At 47.1% G+C, this 18,617-nt stretch overlaps 1 protein-coding gene across 1 annotated transcript in view; it reads left to right on the top strand.

Annotated features, from left to right (window-relative positions):
* Positions 1 to 18,617, top strand: part of trim62.1 (tripartite motif containing 62, tandem duplicate 1) — an 87,790-nt gene that overhangs the window by 63,422 nt on the left and 5,751 nt on the right. The window contains exons 2-4 of the mRNA XM_038822352.1: positions 6,180 to 6,275; positions 16,598 to 16,854; positions 17,781 to 17,896. Coding sequence (XP_038678280.1) covers positions 6,180 to 6,275; positions 16,598 to 16,854; positions 17,781 to 17,896 — 469 coding nt within the window. The remainder of the gene's footprint in view (positions 1 to 6,179; positions 6,276 to 16,597; positions 16,855 to 17,780; positions 17,897 to 18,617) is intronic.

Genomic DNA, 18,617 nt, shown 5'->3' with positions numbered 1-18,617 from the left:
TTTAATCACTTTGCCCATCTTTATCCTAAATCCTTCACCACTAAATCATTAGTCCCTCCCCTCTGTGAAGCATAATGAAATGTTTTACTATATTAAAGATCCTGTACAACTGGATGGGAGTCACTGACGGTCCACATAGTGGCCCACACCGACTTGTGCACTTAACTAACTTGAGGCATTATCGGACAAAGATGGATGTAAAATCTTGGGTGAGGCAGTTTTTGGGCATGGCAGGGGTGCAGTGATTACTCGCTGTGCCATGGTGAGGCCTGAGTTGCCCCCAATATTGGACCCGGGATGCATTTCTCTGGCAATTCTTTTTAAGTTGTAGAGCAAAATGGTTAGCGATCGTGGGAGGAATGGGCGGTGGCAACAGCGGGACCTGTTCCTTGAAGAGGCGGAGCTTCCTGCTTCTCCCAGCTCCACATTCGGGTGATTTATGTTTTAAATGACTTTGCCTCGAGATTTGCAGCCTAACCTGCACCCTGTGAGCACTTCCTGTTGGGTTGGACGGGTTCTCTTGCCGTGGGTGCCACGGTAATCTTTCAGGGGGAAGTGGATCTTTGAAACGGGCATTACTAGGCCTCATTATTTGCACAGGAAAAGAGCCAAGCTCATGCTTTTGGTGTAAGCATGCCAATTTTTAGACCTATATCAACATTGCGGGCGGAGCACTTATAGCTGGTGATGAACAAGCTTCCTGCCTGCTCTATTGGAAAATCAAGAAAGTGTTTAGTCTCTGAAAAGCGGCCTAATCTCTAGGCCTTCACCATTTCATTCTGTGCTCGAGGGTTGAAGTATGTATTTAAAAAGTCCCTGATTATTAATGCATTAAAAAAATAAGCTATTTGAAAATGTATAGTTCAACTCCCTCTCTCCAAAATCAAACTGCTGGACCAAATGATTCCTTCTAATCTCACTTTTTCAGGACTGCTAATCCTACTATCTCCCAGTGACATCACCACAGCAATCCAGCTGTAAGGGGGAGTTTGTATTACTGGCTGTGTACTTACAATGTCTCGAGATTCTATTGCAGTAATGGGTAGCCACCCCTGTGTGTATACTGTGGCTAAAAGCCATACTTTTGTGCTACTTAGTATGTTTGATACATGCTCGTTACACGCAGGCAGTTTGTGTTTTGGGAGTCCTTGCCCGTTCTGCCTTTTTTTTTGCAGAAGACAATCTGGTGCTCTGATTGGCTCCCGCGATAATGTTTATGCTCTGGAGCATGGAGCTGTGTTGAATGCTCTGGCGGAGGCTTTATTTTTTGTCCGATGGTTTTCTCACGTCAGAAATCCCCACTTACAGCATTCCGCAGAATTTCCATCTGTGTGGAACGTTTATGCAGGTGGAAACCAGGAATGGCAGGGAGCGACGCAGGAGAATGCTACGAAAGGGGAATGGGAGGAGAGTGTTCGAGAAGCTGGGGGATGAAAAGAGTGTTAATATTGGCACTCTTCACCTTCACCAATGTGACCTGAGGGCAGGGAAAAGAATGGCAGCAGGACCAAGACTGGGCTGGTGGGGGGCACTAGGGTGGGAGCTTTGGGGGTGATAGGTGGAATGGTATGAGAGCAAACTTCTATTGTTAAAAAAGAGGAGTCAGAATGGACAGGATTCTCTGTCCCGGGATGCCCTGGAATGCGTTCCCTGATGGGACGGAGAATCGGGGGAAAAATTGGGATCGGCGCCCCCAATGCTCTGACTCCCGCTGATGGCGTGAACAAAGTCTACTATGCCCACCGGCGGGGAATGTAAATAAATGCAAATTGGTTTTAATGACCCATAGTGCCACCCACCATGCTTCTGTGAAGTCTATTTACTTTGCATTGAGTCCACACCCAGGCGTAACCAAGCAATCAGAGTGAACTCACATAATCATACACAGAGCAATTGAACACTCCAGCAGCCTCCGAATCATTCCTGCTTCAAGGGGATGGGTTTGCTGCCGGACAGTGATCAGCAGAGGTTTGGACAGATATGAAATCTGTTATTTCATGCCTCAAGGTTGTCTCTTGTTGATTTTATTTCAGCATGTCAAAGCCAACTGAGACAGCATTATTGACACACGGGTCCTAGGCCACGCTAAACAGCATTCGGATCATTCATGACCAGATTGTGCCCAGGATCTCTGCAACTGAGGACTGTTTCTGATGTGACTGGAATTGTTGTGTGCCCTGTTGAAGGCAGCAGGGCAGGCAACTGGTAGCCTTTGATGGTCACATCTGGGTCATGGGTTCTTTGATGCCCCCAGCCCATGCAGTGTATTCCACACAAACACCAGTGTAGATTATTTTACTGAGTGGGTAGTATCTTGGCTTTAGCAGACCCTGTGAGGTCTGAATTCCTCTGGGTTTTTGGATGAACAACCACCACCATTTGCTGCTCCTTTCCCATTCCCCATACGCACTCAGGATATAATTTAATGCTCTCCGCGAGGGGAAATCGGGAGGTGGGAGGCCTTTAATGGGGCAGAATGTTGGGGTGTGGGGACCCTGCTGCCTTCCTGCCTCTGCTCTGCTTAAGTCCGGAGTTGGAAGGCTCGCTGACGGCCATTCTGCCGTAGTATTGGACCAGTGGTAGGTGGGGAAATCTCCACACGGGAAGCCTGAAAAGCCCGAGTTCCTCGCTGATCCTGGGCTCTAGCGGCTGCATTACTGGCAGTTGCCACCACTCCCCATGGCGCTGTTTGTGATGAAGAGTCACCAGGCTCTGATCCCTCTGGCGGGGAGGGTTGCGTCCACCTCACTGTGTGAAATCTCCAGGATTTGTGTGCCCATGCTGGTGCTTGACTGAGCAAATGATGGTTGTACAGGATGCTGTGAAGGTGCTAGCTTGTCTGCATCATCATCTATGGATACAGTCTGCACTTCCATTCCTCTGTACGCAGAGAGGAACAAATTCAATTTCAAACAATCATCTTGAAGAACTGTGTTTCCATCAGGCAAGACTGTGAGACTGTAGGACACAAAGTGATGATACTGGCTCTGAACTGCAATATCTCTTAATCCATTGTCGCCGTCGCGGCTCCTTTGAAAGAATCTAACTTTTTTTTCTTCGTTTGTATGGATGTGGGCTTCGCTGATTGGGCCAGCATTTGTTGCCCATCCATAATTACCCTTGAGAAGGTGGTGGTGATCTGCCTCCTCGAATCGCTGCAGCCCATGTGGTGTAGGTACACCCACAGTGCTTTTAGGAAGGGAGTTCCAGGATTTTGACCCAGCCACTGTGAAGGAACATTGATATATTTCTAAGCCTGTATGGTGAGTGATTTAAGAGGGGATCTTCCAAGTGGTGGGGTTCCCATGTATCTGCTGCCTTTGTCCTTCTAGATGGTAGTGGTCGTGGGTTTGGAAGGTGCTGCCTGAGGAGAATTGGTGAGTTCCTGCATTGCATCTTGTATATGGTACACATTGTTCCTACTGTGCGTTGCTGGTGGGGCGAGTGAATATTTGTGGAAGCAGTGCCAGTCAAGTGGGCTGCGTTGTCCTGGATGGTGTCGAACTTATTGGGTGTTGCTGGAGTTGCACTCATCCAGGAAAGTGGAGTGTATTCCATTACACTCCTGACTTGTGCCCTGTAGATGGCGGACAGGCTTTGGGGAGTTAGGAGGCGAGTTACTTGCTGAAGGATTCCTAGCTTCTGACTTGCTATTGTAGCCACATTATTTATATGGCTAGTCCAGTTCAGTTTCTGGTCAGTGGTAACCCCCTTATTGTTGACGGTGGGAGATTCAGTGCAATGGTTTGATTCTTTCTCATTGGAGATGGTCATTGCTTGGCACAAATGGTACTTGATTGCTATGGACCACCTCCTGTTTCATATTTGTTATTGCCAATCAAATACCAGCTTGTCCTACAATCTGCAGAATAGGGCGAGCATTGGAAACTATGTTGAACCACTGCCGATGCCCTATAGCTTCAGGAGCATGATGTGTGATGCAAAATGAGGACACATATATATTCTGCAGGCTTCAACACAAAATCTAGGCTGACATTTCAGTGCAGTCCTTGGGGAACACTGCACGGTTTGGAGGCTGTGACCTTTGGATGGGATGTTAAACTAAGGGCCGCATCTGCCCTTCCAGGTGGACATTTACTATATCTCCTGACAACACATTATGGCTGCTAATGTCCATCTGCGCATGCATACACAGGAAAACCAATTATGTCATTGGCCAGAGACACCAGTGCCAACAAAACCAGTCAAAAACACTTCTGTGGAGATTTTAAAACTAAATAATTCAAGCCCAGAAACTATAATTGTAAACCAATCTCTAGGCAGCTGAATTGATAAATTCCGCTTTTAATAAATCTCGGTGTTAGGTTTGTTACTGTCTGATTATTAGAATCATAGAATCCCTACAGCACAGAAAGAGGCCACTCAGCCCATCGAGTACCCACCGACCTTCTGAAAGAGAACCCAACCTAACTGATTGTTGGTGCACCTCAAAGGACTGGCAGATCCACCTAACCTGCACATCTTTGGACTTTCCTGGGTAACTTAGAGCTAAGCCAGCAGAACCTTAAATGCTGAATTTGAAGATTGTATTTTCAATGTCTGTTGGCTTTGAAATTGATCTGCAAGTGGTTTTGGAGTACATTGTAGTACATTGATGCTTTAATATTTTTAAAATGATAAGATTACACAGTAATTTGCTACTTTACCAGATGGATGCCCACTATTGTTTTAATATTAAGATGTGGAGATGCCGGCGTTGGACTGGGGTGAGCACAGTAAGAAGTCTTACAACACCAGGTTAAAGTCCAACAGGTTTGATTCAAACACGAGCTTTCGGAGCACTGCTCCTTCCTCAGGTGAGGAAGAAGCAGTGCTCCGAAAGCTCGTGTTTGAAACAAACCTGTTGGACTTTAACCTGGTGTTGTAAGACTTCTTAATATTAAGACACACTGCATTTTTCACAAATGAAAACCGTAGGTCCCTGAGTGGACCATCGCTTGCACTGACACTGGAGTTAAATGGTACAACTGCACATGCACCACCTTGGCAGCAAATATAGGCTAAAAGATCCCATGCTACAATTTTGAAGAAGAGCAGGAGAGATCGGGGACCCTGACTAACATTTATCCCTCAATTGCCATGAGTTAAACTGATTATCCGGTCATTATCTCATCGCTGTTTGTGGAAACTTGTTTATTTCGCAAATTGCTTACAACAATGACTACACTTCAGAAGTACTCCACTGGCTATAACATCCTTGAGCATCTCCTGAGGGCATGAAAGGTGCTATAGATCTAAATGCAACTCTTGATATTTTTCATACTGCACGATATGGATTGTGGATTGTGGTTTGCGTGAAGCTCTTTTAAGAATTGGTGCTGGGCCAATCTGCACTTTGTAAGCACACATGTCTGCAGCTAAACAAAGCATATCTGGACTTGGATCTGCCATGGCAGCACTGAATCTAGGTGACCTGTTCTCCCTGCTTAATGTCATTCAGCGCTAAATGAAGAAACCATTAGACCATAGTTTTTGTTTTTAGCATTTGTATATAGACCAGTGCTTGTGATGTATGAAAGTAATTGGTTTACATAACCAACATCTTGAGGGCTAGCATCTTTTTCCTGATATCCTTCTAGCTGTCGTTGTTGGGCTCTGGACTCTGCATTCACCCTTTCAGCCATCTTTTCCCCTATCTTCTTTTCTCAGTGTTTCAGGGGAGACAAGGTCACTTTGGTCTTGCTCCCCTCCCTGCTGCTTTCACCAAGGCACCAGGCCAGAAAGCCTTGACATTTCTTAGACCGCTGCCCACCACACTCGGCAGTTTCTGGTTGGCTAACAGCTGCCCTGTCCTGTCCTCTGCAATGTGTTTGCTGCTGTTTATGTAGCTGGGAAATGCAATTAGAAGCTGATCGTTTGTACTATTGACTTTGCCGCCTCATCTAATGATCTGTCATGCAGACCCTTCGGCGTAGCTGTCAAATTCTGGAATATTTTATGTTAAACAGTCTTCTTTACGACCTTCAAAATGTCGGAAGTCAGTCAACTGCTGATTAGGAGACTGGAAGCAATTTCTTAAATTGAAGGGTTGGGGTTTCACTTGGGGGTTGGAACTGTGTTTGTTTGACTTTGCATAATCCTGCAGTCAGGATCAGAAACTCCCACTACAACTTTCCCGCATGCCAGTCAAAGCTATTTTCATTTTATTTTAATTGCAGAGGGAGTTGAAGGATCAATATGAAGTTCTGCAGGACAGCGAACATGGGCATGTGAAGGCACTACAGCTATTGAAACGCCAGCTCTCCGAGACAAAGGTAAGCTTTAAGGAATACATTATCACTTCTAATTTTTTCCCGTCCTCTCCTGAGGCTCCAGATCTCTGCTGTGCAGGGTGACAACTCAAACCACAACCGTCCTCACAATGAGGCAATTTATAGCCGAGTTTCACATGGACTGCCTCGCAAATTAATTTCATGTAAAGTTGGAACTTCTACAGATAGGGCACCACAAGTTATCGCAAAGCAATTCACACCAGATGAATTACTTTTTTATGATGGATAACCATCGCTAGTTTATAGGCAAGCTTAGGGAGGCATAGTGGCGCAGTGGTTGGCACTTCTGCCTCACAGCGCCGAGGACCCGGGTTCGATCCTAGCCCCGAGTCACTGTCAGTGTGACGTTTGTGCATTCTCTCCGTGTCTGTGTGAGTCTCATCCCTACAACCCAAAGATGTGCAGGGTTGGCCATATTAAATTGTCCCTTAATTGATGGGGTGGGGGGAGTGAAGAATTGGCACTATTTTGCGACTGGGTTTTCCCCAGTTTCTTGGGCTGTCATTTAACCATCAGCCACTTGGAAAAGATTATCTAGTCGTTATTTCGTTGCTGTTGGTGGGATTTTGCTGTGGGTTTCCATAATTACAAAAATAACTACACCTGAGAAACACTTTGCGACATGCTGAGGTCATGAATGGAGCTATATGATACTTGCCATTTTGGCAAACAATTTGCTGATCAGACCAGTTGATCTGAGATGAATGTTCAGTTTTTCATGGTTCTGCTCGAGGGATGAATGTTGGTCAGGATATGGAGAGAACTCTCTACACTTGGAATATTATTCACAAGGTGGGATCTTCCTGTCCCAACATCACCAGATATCATCAAGGGTGGGATGAACCATTGGTGACTCTCCTAATTTTCTTGTCCCCACCCGCGCCAGTGCCCATTGTTGGTGGGACGGGAATCCCACCCGTAATATTTTTACCATTCATTTCAAAAGGCAGACTTTATTTAACTTCCGTTTGAAAGGCAGTGTAACAGGTCTTGCACTGTAGAGCTGATCTAGATTGCGTCTTTTGGCCTGCAGACACCTACATTGGATCTTGACATCTTTTTGAGATGCAATCTCCTTAGCCTGGGTTGGAGTGAAAGCTGGGATGTGAGAGATGAAAGCGCTGTTTTAACCCGCAGCAAAGAACCAGTGAATGGTCTCTTCCACTCATCAGGTTTATGGTGGCTGTCATAGGGGATGGGCACAAGGGACTCCTCGAATATAGAGACAGGAGGAAGAAGTAGAGGCCAAGTGGCATTGTCAATCTGCTGTGATCATTTTCAAAATTGGTAATAAAAGTGGCTATTGCAGGCAAAAGCAAAATGTTGCGGATGCTGGAAATCTGAAATAAAAACCGAAAGTGCTGAAAATGCTCACTAGGTATCATCTGTGAAGAGAGAGGGAAACCCCGAGTTAACCTTTTAAGTTGAGTATGACTTTGAGGAATAGCCATAAAGGACTTGAAACATTAACCCTGGGCATGATTTAATGGGAATGAAACAGTCTCATGCAGAGCGCGTTTAGCCATGTATTTACCGGTGCTGACAGCGTCGAGAATGGCCCCGCTATCAAACAGGACTCTGCTTCATATTGGGGAGCAGCATTGAACGCCCAGCCGAGGCCATACTCTGTCTCATTTCCTGCAGTAACAAGCTCTGCTCGCCAGTGCAGGAAGAAATGGCACCCCAATCTCCAGACATTCACTGCAGCCGAATCACTGCCAGGCTGGCAGTACCAGGGGGCATCAGGGATGCCAGGGTACCACCTTGTCTAGAGCCCAACCATCCCAGGCCCCCGATTGCCTGAGGACCCTTTGTGGAGACCAGTGCTAACCTGCACTGCCCAGGGTCTTCAAGGCGTGGGGGGTAGATCCCGTTCTTTGGATAACTCCGGCGAGTGCATATTCAAGTGAGCCTTACTGCATACATGAATATGCAAATTTAGTCCCTGCCCACTGTGGGCGGGATCCAGATCGTGAAGTCTGACGTGAGATTTACCGGTGGCGTTGCGTACCAAGTCGGACGCCACGCGGCCCTAACATCGAGCCCTCTCTTTCTCCCCCTTCAGATGTGACAGACATGCCGAGTATTTACAGCACTTTCTATTTTCAGTGTTGGCTGGTTGCAAGTGTTTGATACCACTGCATTATTCTTAAGTTACACTTCGAAGAAAGCTCTATTTTTGTCCTCAATGGCTTATTTGATGAATGTGGAATTGGCCAAGGCGGCCCTGGATTGAACTCTTGGTCCATGTTAATTTCCTTCATTTCCTTTGGGATGGTGGCTGAATTCCACAATTGACCGTGGCATTTGGAATTAAAGAGGGGGAATGTAACCACAGGTGTCCTCTGCTGATTATGATTGACTGACCCCTGCTGGGAACGCAGGCACGTTGACTTTGAAAAAAGGAGAGAACCTGGCTTCCTGTGATTCCTCGTGTAGTCCCGAAAGACATGCTGTTACTTCATTTGGAAATTCTGAATTCTCCCTCAGTGTACCCGAAGAGATGCCCGAGTGTGGCGAGCAGGAGATTTTCAGAGTAGCTTCGTTGCAGGGTTAATGTAAGCCTCCTTGTGACCGTAATAAAGATTAATATTATTAGCCTGCCAACATTTGCTTCTCTTTCGGTTCTCACATGAAGAATTTCAAATGGGGAAGTATCAGATGGCTCCCCACATCTTTAGACCCTGGCAGAAATGCCTGGATAAAAACGACGTAAGCTATAGAGAAAAATATTTGAACACTCCAGGGAAAGAGTAATCATTGAGGCAGAGTTTTAATTATTCTTATCTGTTGTATAATACTCTATACTTGGGCTTTGGACCATATTGATTTCTTCACTGTATTCACCAGTTACAAATCAAAATGCTGGAGGTGTGAACTATACCGTATGCCCTCTGCACAACATGTTGCTTCAGGCAAATTATTTTTCCTCCTCTTGCGAAGGCATCGGATGATGTTCCACAGACACTGGTTCCCGCATGGTAACTTACCCAAGTATTTTGAGTGCAAGCATCAAGAACAGTGGGCCACAACAGGGTTTCCAAATGTCTCTGGGTAGGACCGCAACCGAGCCCAATCCTCCCCTCGGGACTTTCCCTGCATTCCCCCCTTCCCGTCCCACCTTGCACTAGTGAATATAGGGGCCAGTGAGTGATTAGGATGTGGTGCGCACTGCCTGAGATGGTGGTGGAAGCAGATTCATTCGTGACTTTCAAAAGGGGAATTGGATAATCATCAGAAGGAGAAAATCTTTGCAGAGTGAGTAGGTGGGACTAGCGGAGCGTCTCTTCGAGAGAGCTAGCACAGAGACCATGGGCTGAATGGCCTCCTCCTTCCTTCTGTGCTGAAACCAGTCCATGATTCTGTGTCGCAATATTGCCAGAAAGGCTTGTCTACAATAACTGGCCGACCTTGCATGTGCAGAGATGTGCGGAATAAAGTAGTGTAAGATTGCTAGTGTCCATGGATGGTTTGTTAGATTTGCTTTTCTTTTGTTGAGCAGACCATACAATGGTGGGTAACTGGAGTTGAGACACTCCGCCGTGATCTACTTGAATGGTCTATGCTCACATGGTCTATGCTCACATTTTCCTACGTCCTCATTTGGTTCTATCATGAAAAGAAAACCTAGCAATGGGGAAAAGGTTACCACACAGACCGAATCTGTGGAAGTGCCGCTGTATGCACTGAGTGCTGACTTTGGGTGCACTTGAGTGCTATAGTGGGAGTTTGGTGACTAAGGGAGTTAGGTGAGGAGGGAGTAAAGTGCTCCTTTCATTTCATTTCCTCAAAGAGCGAGAAGGAAGCCAGGAGTTTACAGAGAGTGCAGCTGACTGGGAGCAGAGTTGGGGGGGGGGGGGGGCGGAGTTCCAGTTGGTCCACAGTGCAGCTGTATTCTGTAAGGTAAGAGGGGATGGAGGCTAGGGCAGTTGCATGCTCCTCCTGTAAGATGTGGGTGGTGAGGGATACCACGGTGTCCCCGCTGACTATACCTGCGGGAAGTGCACCCAAGTCCAGCTCCTCAGAGACCGTGTTAGGGAACTGGAGCTGGATGAACTTCGGATCATCCGGGAGGCAGAGGGGGTTATAGAGAAGAGTTACAGGGTTACACACCCAAGGTACAGGACAAGAGTAGCTGAGTTACAGTCAGGGGAAAGAATACGAACAGGCAGACAGTGCAGGGATCCCATGTGGCCGTTCCCCATCAAAACAAGTATACCGTTTTGGATGCTGTGGGGGGGGGGGGGGTGGGGGGGGGGGGGGGGGGGGTGGGGGTGAATGACCTACCGGGGGAAGGCCCTAGCGGCCAGGTCTCTGGCACTGAGTCTGGCTCTGAGGCTCAGAAGGGAAGGGGGGAGAATAGAAAAGCAATAGTAATAGGAGATTCAATGGTTAGGGGAATAGATAGGAGATTCTGTGGTCGCGAGCGAGACTCCCGGAAGGTATGTTGCCTCCGGGTGCCAGGGCCAGGGATGTCTCAGATTGAGTCTTCAGGATCCTTAAGGGGGAGGGTGAGCAGCCAGAAGTCATGGTGCACATTGGTACTAACGACGCAGGTAGGAAAAGGGGTGTGGAGGTAATAAACGAGTTTAGGGAGTTAGGCTGGAAGTTAAAAGCCAGACAGAGTTGTCATCTCTGGTTTGTTGCCAGTGCCACGTGATAGCGAGGCTAGGAATAGGGAGAGAGTGCAGTTGAACACGTGGCTGCAGGAATGGTGCAGGAGGGAGGGCTTCAGGTATTTGGATAATTGGAGCACATTCTAGGGAAGGTGGGACCTGTACAAGTAGGACGGGTTGCATCTGAACCAGAGGGGCACCAATATCCTGGGAGGGAGGTTTTCTAGTACTCTTCGGGAGGGTTTAAACTAATTTGGCTGGGGAATGGGAACCGGATTTGTAGTCCAGCAACTAAGGTAGCTGATATTCAGGACACAAAAGCGTGTAGTGAGGCAGTGGGGAAGGTAACACTGACAAAGGAGAGTACTTGCAGGCACGGAGATGGGTTGAAGTGTGTAAACTTCAACGCTAGAAGCATCAGGAATAAGGTGGGTGAACCTAAGGCATGGATCGGTACTCGGGACTACGATGTGGTGGCCATCACAGAAACTTGGATAGAAGAGGGGCAGCAATGGTTGTTGGAGGTTCCTGGTTATAGATGTTTCAATAAGATTAGGGACGGTGGTAAGAGAGGTGGTGGGGATGGGGGGGGGGGGGGGGGGGGGGACGACGACACATTGTTAATTAGAGATAGTATAACAGCTGCAGTTCGAGGAGGATCTGCCTACTGAGGTAGTATGGGTTGAAGTCAGAAATGGGAAAAGAGCAGTCACCTTGTTGGAAGTTTTCTATAGGTCCCCCCAATAGCAGCAGAGATGTGGAGGAACAGATTGGGAAACAGATTTTGGAAAGGTGCAGAAGTCACAGGGTTGTAGTCATGGGTGACTTCAACTTCCCAAATATTGAGTGGAAACTCTTTAGATCAAATAGTTTGGATGGGGTGGTGTTTGTGCAGTGTGTCCAGGAAGCTTTTCTAACACCGTATGTAGATTGTCCGACCAGAGGGGAGACCATATTGGATTTGATAATGAACCAGGGCAAGTGATAGATTTGTTAGTGGGGGAGCATTTTGGAGATAGTGACCACAATTCTGTGACTTTCACTTCAGTAATGGAGAGGGGTAGGTGCGTGCAACAGGGCAAGGTTTACAATTGGGGGAAGGGTAAATACGATGCTGTCAGACAAGAACTGAAGTGCATAAGTTGGGAACATAGGCTGTCAGGGAAGGACACAAGTGAAATGTGGAACTTGTTCAAGGAACAGATACTATGTGTCCTTGATTATGTATGTCCCTGTCAGGCAGGGAAGAGATGGTTGCGTGAGGGAACCATGGTTGACAAGAGAGGTTGAATGTCTTGTTAAGAGGAAGAAGGAGACTTGCGTAAGGCTGAGGAAACAAGGTTCAGACAGGGTGCTGGAGGGATACAAGATAGCCAGGAGGGAACTGAAGAAAGGGATTAGGAGAGCTAAGAGAGGGCATGATAAATCTTTGGCGGGTAGGATCAAGGAAAACCCCAAGGCCTTTTACACGTATGTGAGAAATATGAGAATGACTAGAGCGAGGGTAGGTCCGGTCAAGGACAGAAGCGAGAGATTGTGTATTGAGTCTGAAGAGATAGAGATCTTGAACGAGTACTTTTGTTCAGTATTTACGAATGAGAGGGGCCATATTGTTGGAGAGGACAGTGTGAAACAGATTGGTAAGCTCGAGGAGATACTTGTTAGGAAGGAAGATGTGTTGGGCATTTTGAAAAACTTGAGGATAGACAAGTCCCCCGGGCCTGACGGGATATATCCAACGATTCTATGGGAAGCAAGAGATGAAATCAGAGCCATTGGCAATGATCTTTTCGTCTTCACTGTCAACAGGGGTGGTACCAGGGGATTGGAGAGTGGCGAATGTCGTGCCCCTGTTCAAAAAAGGGAATAGGGATAACCCTGGGAATTACAGGCCAGTTAATCTTACTTCGGTGGTAGGCAAAGTAATGGAAAGGGTACTGAGGGATAGGATTTCTGAGCATCTGGAAAGACACTGCTTGATTAGGGATAGTCAGCACGGATTTGTGAGGGGTAGGTCTTGCCTCGCAAGTCTTATTGAATTCTTTGAGGAGGTGACCAAGCACGTGGATGAAGGTAAAGCAGTGGATGTAGTGTACATGGATTTTAATAAGCATTTGATAAGGTTCCCCATGGTAGGCTTATGCAGAAAGTAAGGAGGCATGGGATAGTGGGAAATTTGGCCAATTGCATAACCAATTGGCTAACCGATCGAAGTCAGAGAGTGGTAGTGGATGGCAAATATTCAGCCTGGAGCTCAGTTACCATTGGCGTACCGCAGGGATCAGTTCTGGGTTCTCTGCTGTTTGTGATTTTCATTAATGACTTGGATGAGGGAGTTGAAGGCTGGGTCAGTAAATTTGCAGACAATACGAAGATTGGTGGAGTTGTGGATAGTGAGGAAGGCTTTTGTCAGCTGCAAAGAGACATAGATAGGATGCAGAGCTGGGCTGGTAAGTGGCAGATGGAGTTTAACCCTGAAAAGTGTGAGGTTGTCCATTTTGGAAGGACAAATATGAATGCGTAATACAGGGTTAATGGTAGGGTTCTTGACAACGGGTAGCATGGTGGTTAGCATAAATGCTTCACAGCTCCAGGGTCCCAGGTTCGATTCCCGGCTGGGTCACTGTCTGTGTGGAGTCTGCACGTCCTCCCCGTGTGTGTGTGGGTTTCCTCCGGGTGCTCCGGTTTCCTCCCACAGTCCAAAGATATGCGGGTTAGGTAGATTGGCCATGCTAAATTGCCCGTAGTGTCCTTAAAAGTAAGGTTAAGGGGGGGGGGGGGGGTTGTTGGGTTACGGGTATAGGGTGGATACGTGGGTTTGAGTGGGGTGATCATTGCTCGGCACAACATCGAGGGCCGAAGGGCCTGTTCTGTGCTGTACTGTTCTTTGTTCTAATGTGGAGGAACAGAGAGATCTTGGGGTCTATGTTCATAGATCTTTGAAAGTTGCCACTCAAGTGGATAGATCTGTGAAGAAGGCCTATGGTGTGCTAGCGTTCATTAGCAGAGGAATTGAATTTAAGAGCCGTGAGGTGATGATGCAGCTGTACAAAACCTTGGTAAGGCCACATTTGGAGTACTGTGTGCAGTTCTGGTCACCTCATTTTAGGAAGGATGTGGAAGCTTTGGAAAAGATGCAAAGGAGATTTACCAGGATGTTGCCTGGAATGGAGAGTAGGTCTTCCGAGGAAAGGTTGAGGGTGCTAGGCCTTTTCTCATTAGAATGGAGAAGGATGAGAGGCGACTTGATAGAGGTTTATAAGATGATCAGGGGAATAGATAGAGTAGACAGTCAGAGACTTTTTCCCCCAGTTGGAACAAACCATTACAAGGAGACATAAATTTAAGGTGAATGGTGGAAGATATAGGGGGGATGTCAGAGGTAGGTTCTTTACCCAAAGAGTAGTGGGGGCATGGAATGCACTGCCTGTGGAAGTAGTTGAGTCGGAAACATTAGGAACCTTCAAGTGGCTATTGGATAGGTACATGGATTACGGTAGAATGATGGGGTGTAGATTAATTTGTTCTTAATCTAGGACAAAATTTCGGCACAACACCGTGGGCCGAAGGGCCTGCTGTGTGCTGTAATTTTCTATGTTCTATATTCAATTAAAAATACTTATCGGTAAAGAGATTGAATTAGGGTAATTATAGTATGGATCTGTACATAACAGTTGCCACCGAGGGAGAGAGAGATTACTGGTAATGGGTTAATTATTCTAGAATCTGATTTTTAAAAAAAATGTATGTGTGTGTGTTTTCTTGCCCGTCCAATTTATTACCCTCCTGAAGGTGCTGGCACACAGTTTAATGAACACCCCAAGATCCGTCTTTACTTCTGAGCAAGGGCAGGATGGTCACAATTGAGCCCAATCGTATCCTCAGCTACAATCTGCAACACATACTGTCCAATGGAGATCACTGCTTAGTGACCCAAAATAGGGATCCCTGGGTGATTTTTCTCCTCCTTCCTCTGTGTACCGAGGCCAATGACATAGAACTTACACTTAAGCCCTCACTTCCACCCTATCCTCGTAACCCAATAACCCCTCCTAACCTTTTTGGTCACGAAGGGCAATTTATCATGGTCAATCCACCTAACCGGCACGTCTTTGGACTGTGGGAGGAAACTGGAGCACCCGGAGGAAAGCCACACAGACACGGGGAGAACGTGCAGACTCCGCACAGACAGTGACCCAGTGGGGAATTGAACCTGGGACCATGGCACTGTGAAGCCACAGTGCTCACCACTTGTGCTACCCTGGCGCACTGGCAGCTCCAACTGAAATGGGCTGACTCAGTGCGGATGAGGAATTAAAGTCAAGAATTGCAGGTGTCTTTGACTCATGTACAGACAGACATGTTTCTACATGAGCCAAATGAAGCTTGCCGTTTTTTTTCCCCCGTGCAACTGCTGTCTACCTCTTGTTGGGGCAAGTCTTTGTGAGTGGCAGCAGGAGGCTGGATTCCTATACATTGCCCTCTCAGTTTAATGCCTTCAGGGGTCTGTTCATTTTCCGGCTCACTGTCTGTGCGTGTAAAATCTTCACCGCGGGTACTCCCAGAAAGCTTGTTTCTTAGCCTGACTCTCCTGGCACTCGGCAGCGAGAGGGCTGACACAAGGCTTCTGCAGATGCCTGCTACCCTCCACACCCCACCCTCCTCTCGGTGGGAACAAATGATAGGTTTTACTTGAACTTCCCTGAAGTTCCGATTGTGCAGAGCAGGATTCGGACTCTCCCTATTACTGTGTCACACCCTGTTGGCCATCAATCGGTGTCTACTTAATTCATGCAGAATCTGAATGTTTTCCACGTGTCGGTAGCTAAATTTGAGGGTGTTGTTCTCCTTGGAGCAAAGAGGTTTGAAGGGAAATTTGACAAGAGGTTTACAAGTTTATGACGGGCCTAGATAAAGTAGGCAAGGAAAGGTGTGTTCCTATTGGCTAATGGCACACGGGTTGGGGGACACAGATTTAAGGTTTTCGGCGGGAGATACTGGGGTGAGGGGGATAAGTGATGGTGTGTGGTGGTGGGGGGGGGGGGGGGGGGGGAGAGAAGTGGTGTGAGGGGAGGGGGAGAGAGGTAGGTTGGGGGGGGGGGGAAGAGAGATGGTGTGAAGACGACCTTTTTCATACAGCAATGGTAATAACCTGTCAAACCTGGTAGTGGAAGCCGAGATGATCAACGGTTTCAAATGGTAAATTGGCTATGGACCGTTTAGGGAAATAAGCATCCAGAGCTACAAGGGGAATGTGACTGTGCTGTACAGAAAACCAGCAGGAGCTAGATGGGCTGAATGGCCACCTCCTGTGCTCTTATAACCCAAAGCTGTCTCTAATCCAAGCTCACCGTTTGGGCGCTTTTAAGTGACTTTTAATGGTAGGTATGGCTTCTTTTAGTACACCTCTTCATCTTTAAATGTGCTAGGTAGCCACTGAGAGTACAGTTTTTAGAATAAAACAGTTAGAATAACCAATCGACAGAAATAATGATGAGACATGGGCCGAAGGGCCTTTTCTGTGTTGCAGACCTCTGACTCTGTGACTCATGTCCCGAAGGCTAACTCCAGTTATGGCAATATGAGATTGTCCCCATGTTCGGGGGCAGGTGAGTGCCAAGGGTTTGATCATAGCTTTGTTGATGTTTCTTTGGTTTAGAAATTTCTTCTGTTTTTCATTTTACCCAGTCTTCAGCAAAGAGCCTTCGGGCGACCATCGCGGAAGCCTTTGAGCGCCTGCACCGTTTCTTGAAGGAGAAACAGAAGTCGATGCTGGAAGAGTTGGAGACTGATACAGCCCGCACCCTGAATGACATTGAGCAGAAGATCCAGCGCTACAGCCATCAACTGCGTGAGGTGCAGGAGGGGATGCAGATCCTGCAGGAGAAGCTCGTCGAGGCAGACAAGCTGCTCTTTCTTGAAGGCATCAACATTACTTTGGAGAGGTAGAGTACACATTTTGACCATTAATTCTTCATGGTGGTTTGTGCTACATTGGCTCAGTGAAGAGCCTGTGTACCCTGCTTCTGCCTTAACGTTCCGTTTCCTCTCCCTCCGGGGTTGTACAAATGTTGTGTCGAGGGCACGTTTCCAATTTGTTTCCTTCCACAGACGCTGTCAGGCCTGCTGAGTTTATCCAGCATTATCTGTTTTTATTATCTGAGTTTATTCTCCTAGAAGAATCATAGAATCCCTACAATGCTTCGGAGGCCATTCAGTCCCTTGAGCCTGCACCGACCCTCTGAAAGCGCACCCTACACAGGCCCTATCCCCGTAATCTCACCTAGAGGCAATTTAGCATAGCTAATCTACCTAACTTGCACATCTTTGGACTGTGGGAGAAAGCCGGAGTACCTGGAGTCAACCCATGCAGACACAGGGAGAATGTGCAAACTCCACACAGTCACCAGAGGTCGGAATCAAACCCAGGTCTCTGACGCCGTGAGGGAGCAGTGCTAGCCACCGTGCCGCCCATTCTGATTGGTGTTAACCAGTATGTGAAGCAATTTGGTTCAATGCTGTCCAGTTCAGCTCACTTAGTGGATTTTCTTTCCTCCCCTTCTTCACTAAGATTGCTTGACAACGTACCACATGGGCATCTTAGTGACTGAGTCACCAAAGGAGCTACTATAATAATTTTGCTATTCTTTGGTGACAGATAGCATGTTGTTGAGTACAGATTACAATAGGTATATCAATACTGAAGTGAACTGGTGACGTTTGACCAAATTTGTGGTCTGCAACACCTCATTGTGATTTTCTGGAGATAGAGTGATGTAAGACTAAGAAACATTTCTTTGATTTCTTTTGGGCTGTGCGTGGCTTGATCCAAGTTAATTTTCTGTGCGCTAAAATGAGCTTTTTCCTTCAGGCTAAAGGGAAAGATCCACGAGACCAATTTAACGTACGAAGACTTTCCGACTTCGAAGTACATGGGCCCCCTGCAGTACACTATCTGGAAGTCCTTGTTCCAGGATATTCAGCCGGGTGAGTCACCAGTAAGCGAGGTTCGCTCGGTCACAGGGAAGGTCTGCTGGCAGCCTTAGTCCTGCTGCTCCTGTCAGCTGACATGTCAGTGAGTGGAATTCTGGGTGACGTCTGTTTGCGCTCTCTCTTTCTCTCCTGAAGGTACCCATCGTTTGGTTAGGAAATCGTTCCATTATTATTGACTATCCCAGTACATGCCCCAAGTGGCATTCTTCATGTGTGAGCCACAGAATGGAATGTTGTTTGGGCTGTTTTACTGCGGTCGGAATGGTGACTGGACAATGAGCTCTTCCAGTTTTGTTTCTTAAAACCCTTTTCTCACTGGTACTGAGGTCAATTGCGACATACCTCCCACCTTGGCTGAGATCGGCACGTTCAGCGGAGAGCCAGATTGAACCAAAGACTTTGCTGGTCTGTGTGTTTGCCAACTGGCTATTGAGATTTTCTGCTTTATTTGAAAGGATGCACGCACAAACTGAATTGCGCAATGAACACAGTTTTTGAATGTCTCTGCTGAGCGACATCACACCATCCATGACCACAGCAGCCTCTGCCCACTAGTCACCATCAACCTGATCCGACATTCACCCGTCAACCTGCAACCATAACAAACCATTATACAGCATGTTTAATGCAGACAAATGCCCTTCACCGATTTTAAGTGTGTGCGGATGAACAAGCAAACCATAACAGTCAGGCGAGGTGATGCGAGACATGGTTG

This window comes from Scyliorhinus canicula, chromosome 16, assembly GCF_902713615.1.
Source record: "Scyliorhinus canicula chromosome 16, sScyCan1.1, whole genome shotgun sequence".
Classification (NCBI taxonomy): Eukaryota; Metazoa; Chordata; class Chondrichthyes; order Carcharhiniformes; family Scyliorhinidae; genus Scyliorhinus; species Scyliorhinus canicula.
The sequence above is the reverse complement of the archived record's forward strand: the minus strand, read 5'-3'. Positions and strand labels throughout refer to the sequence as shown.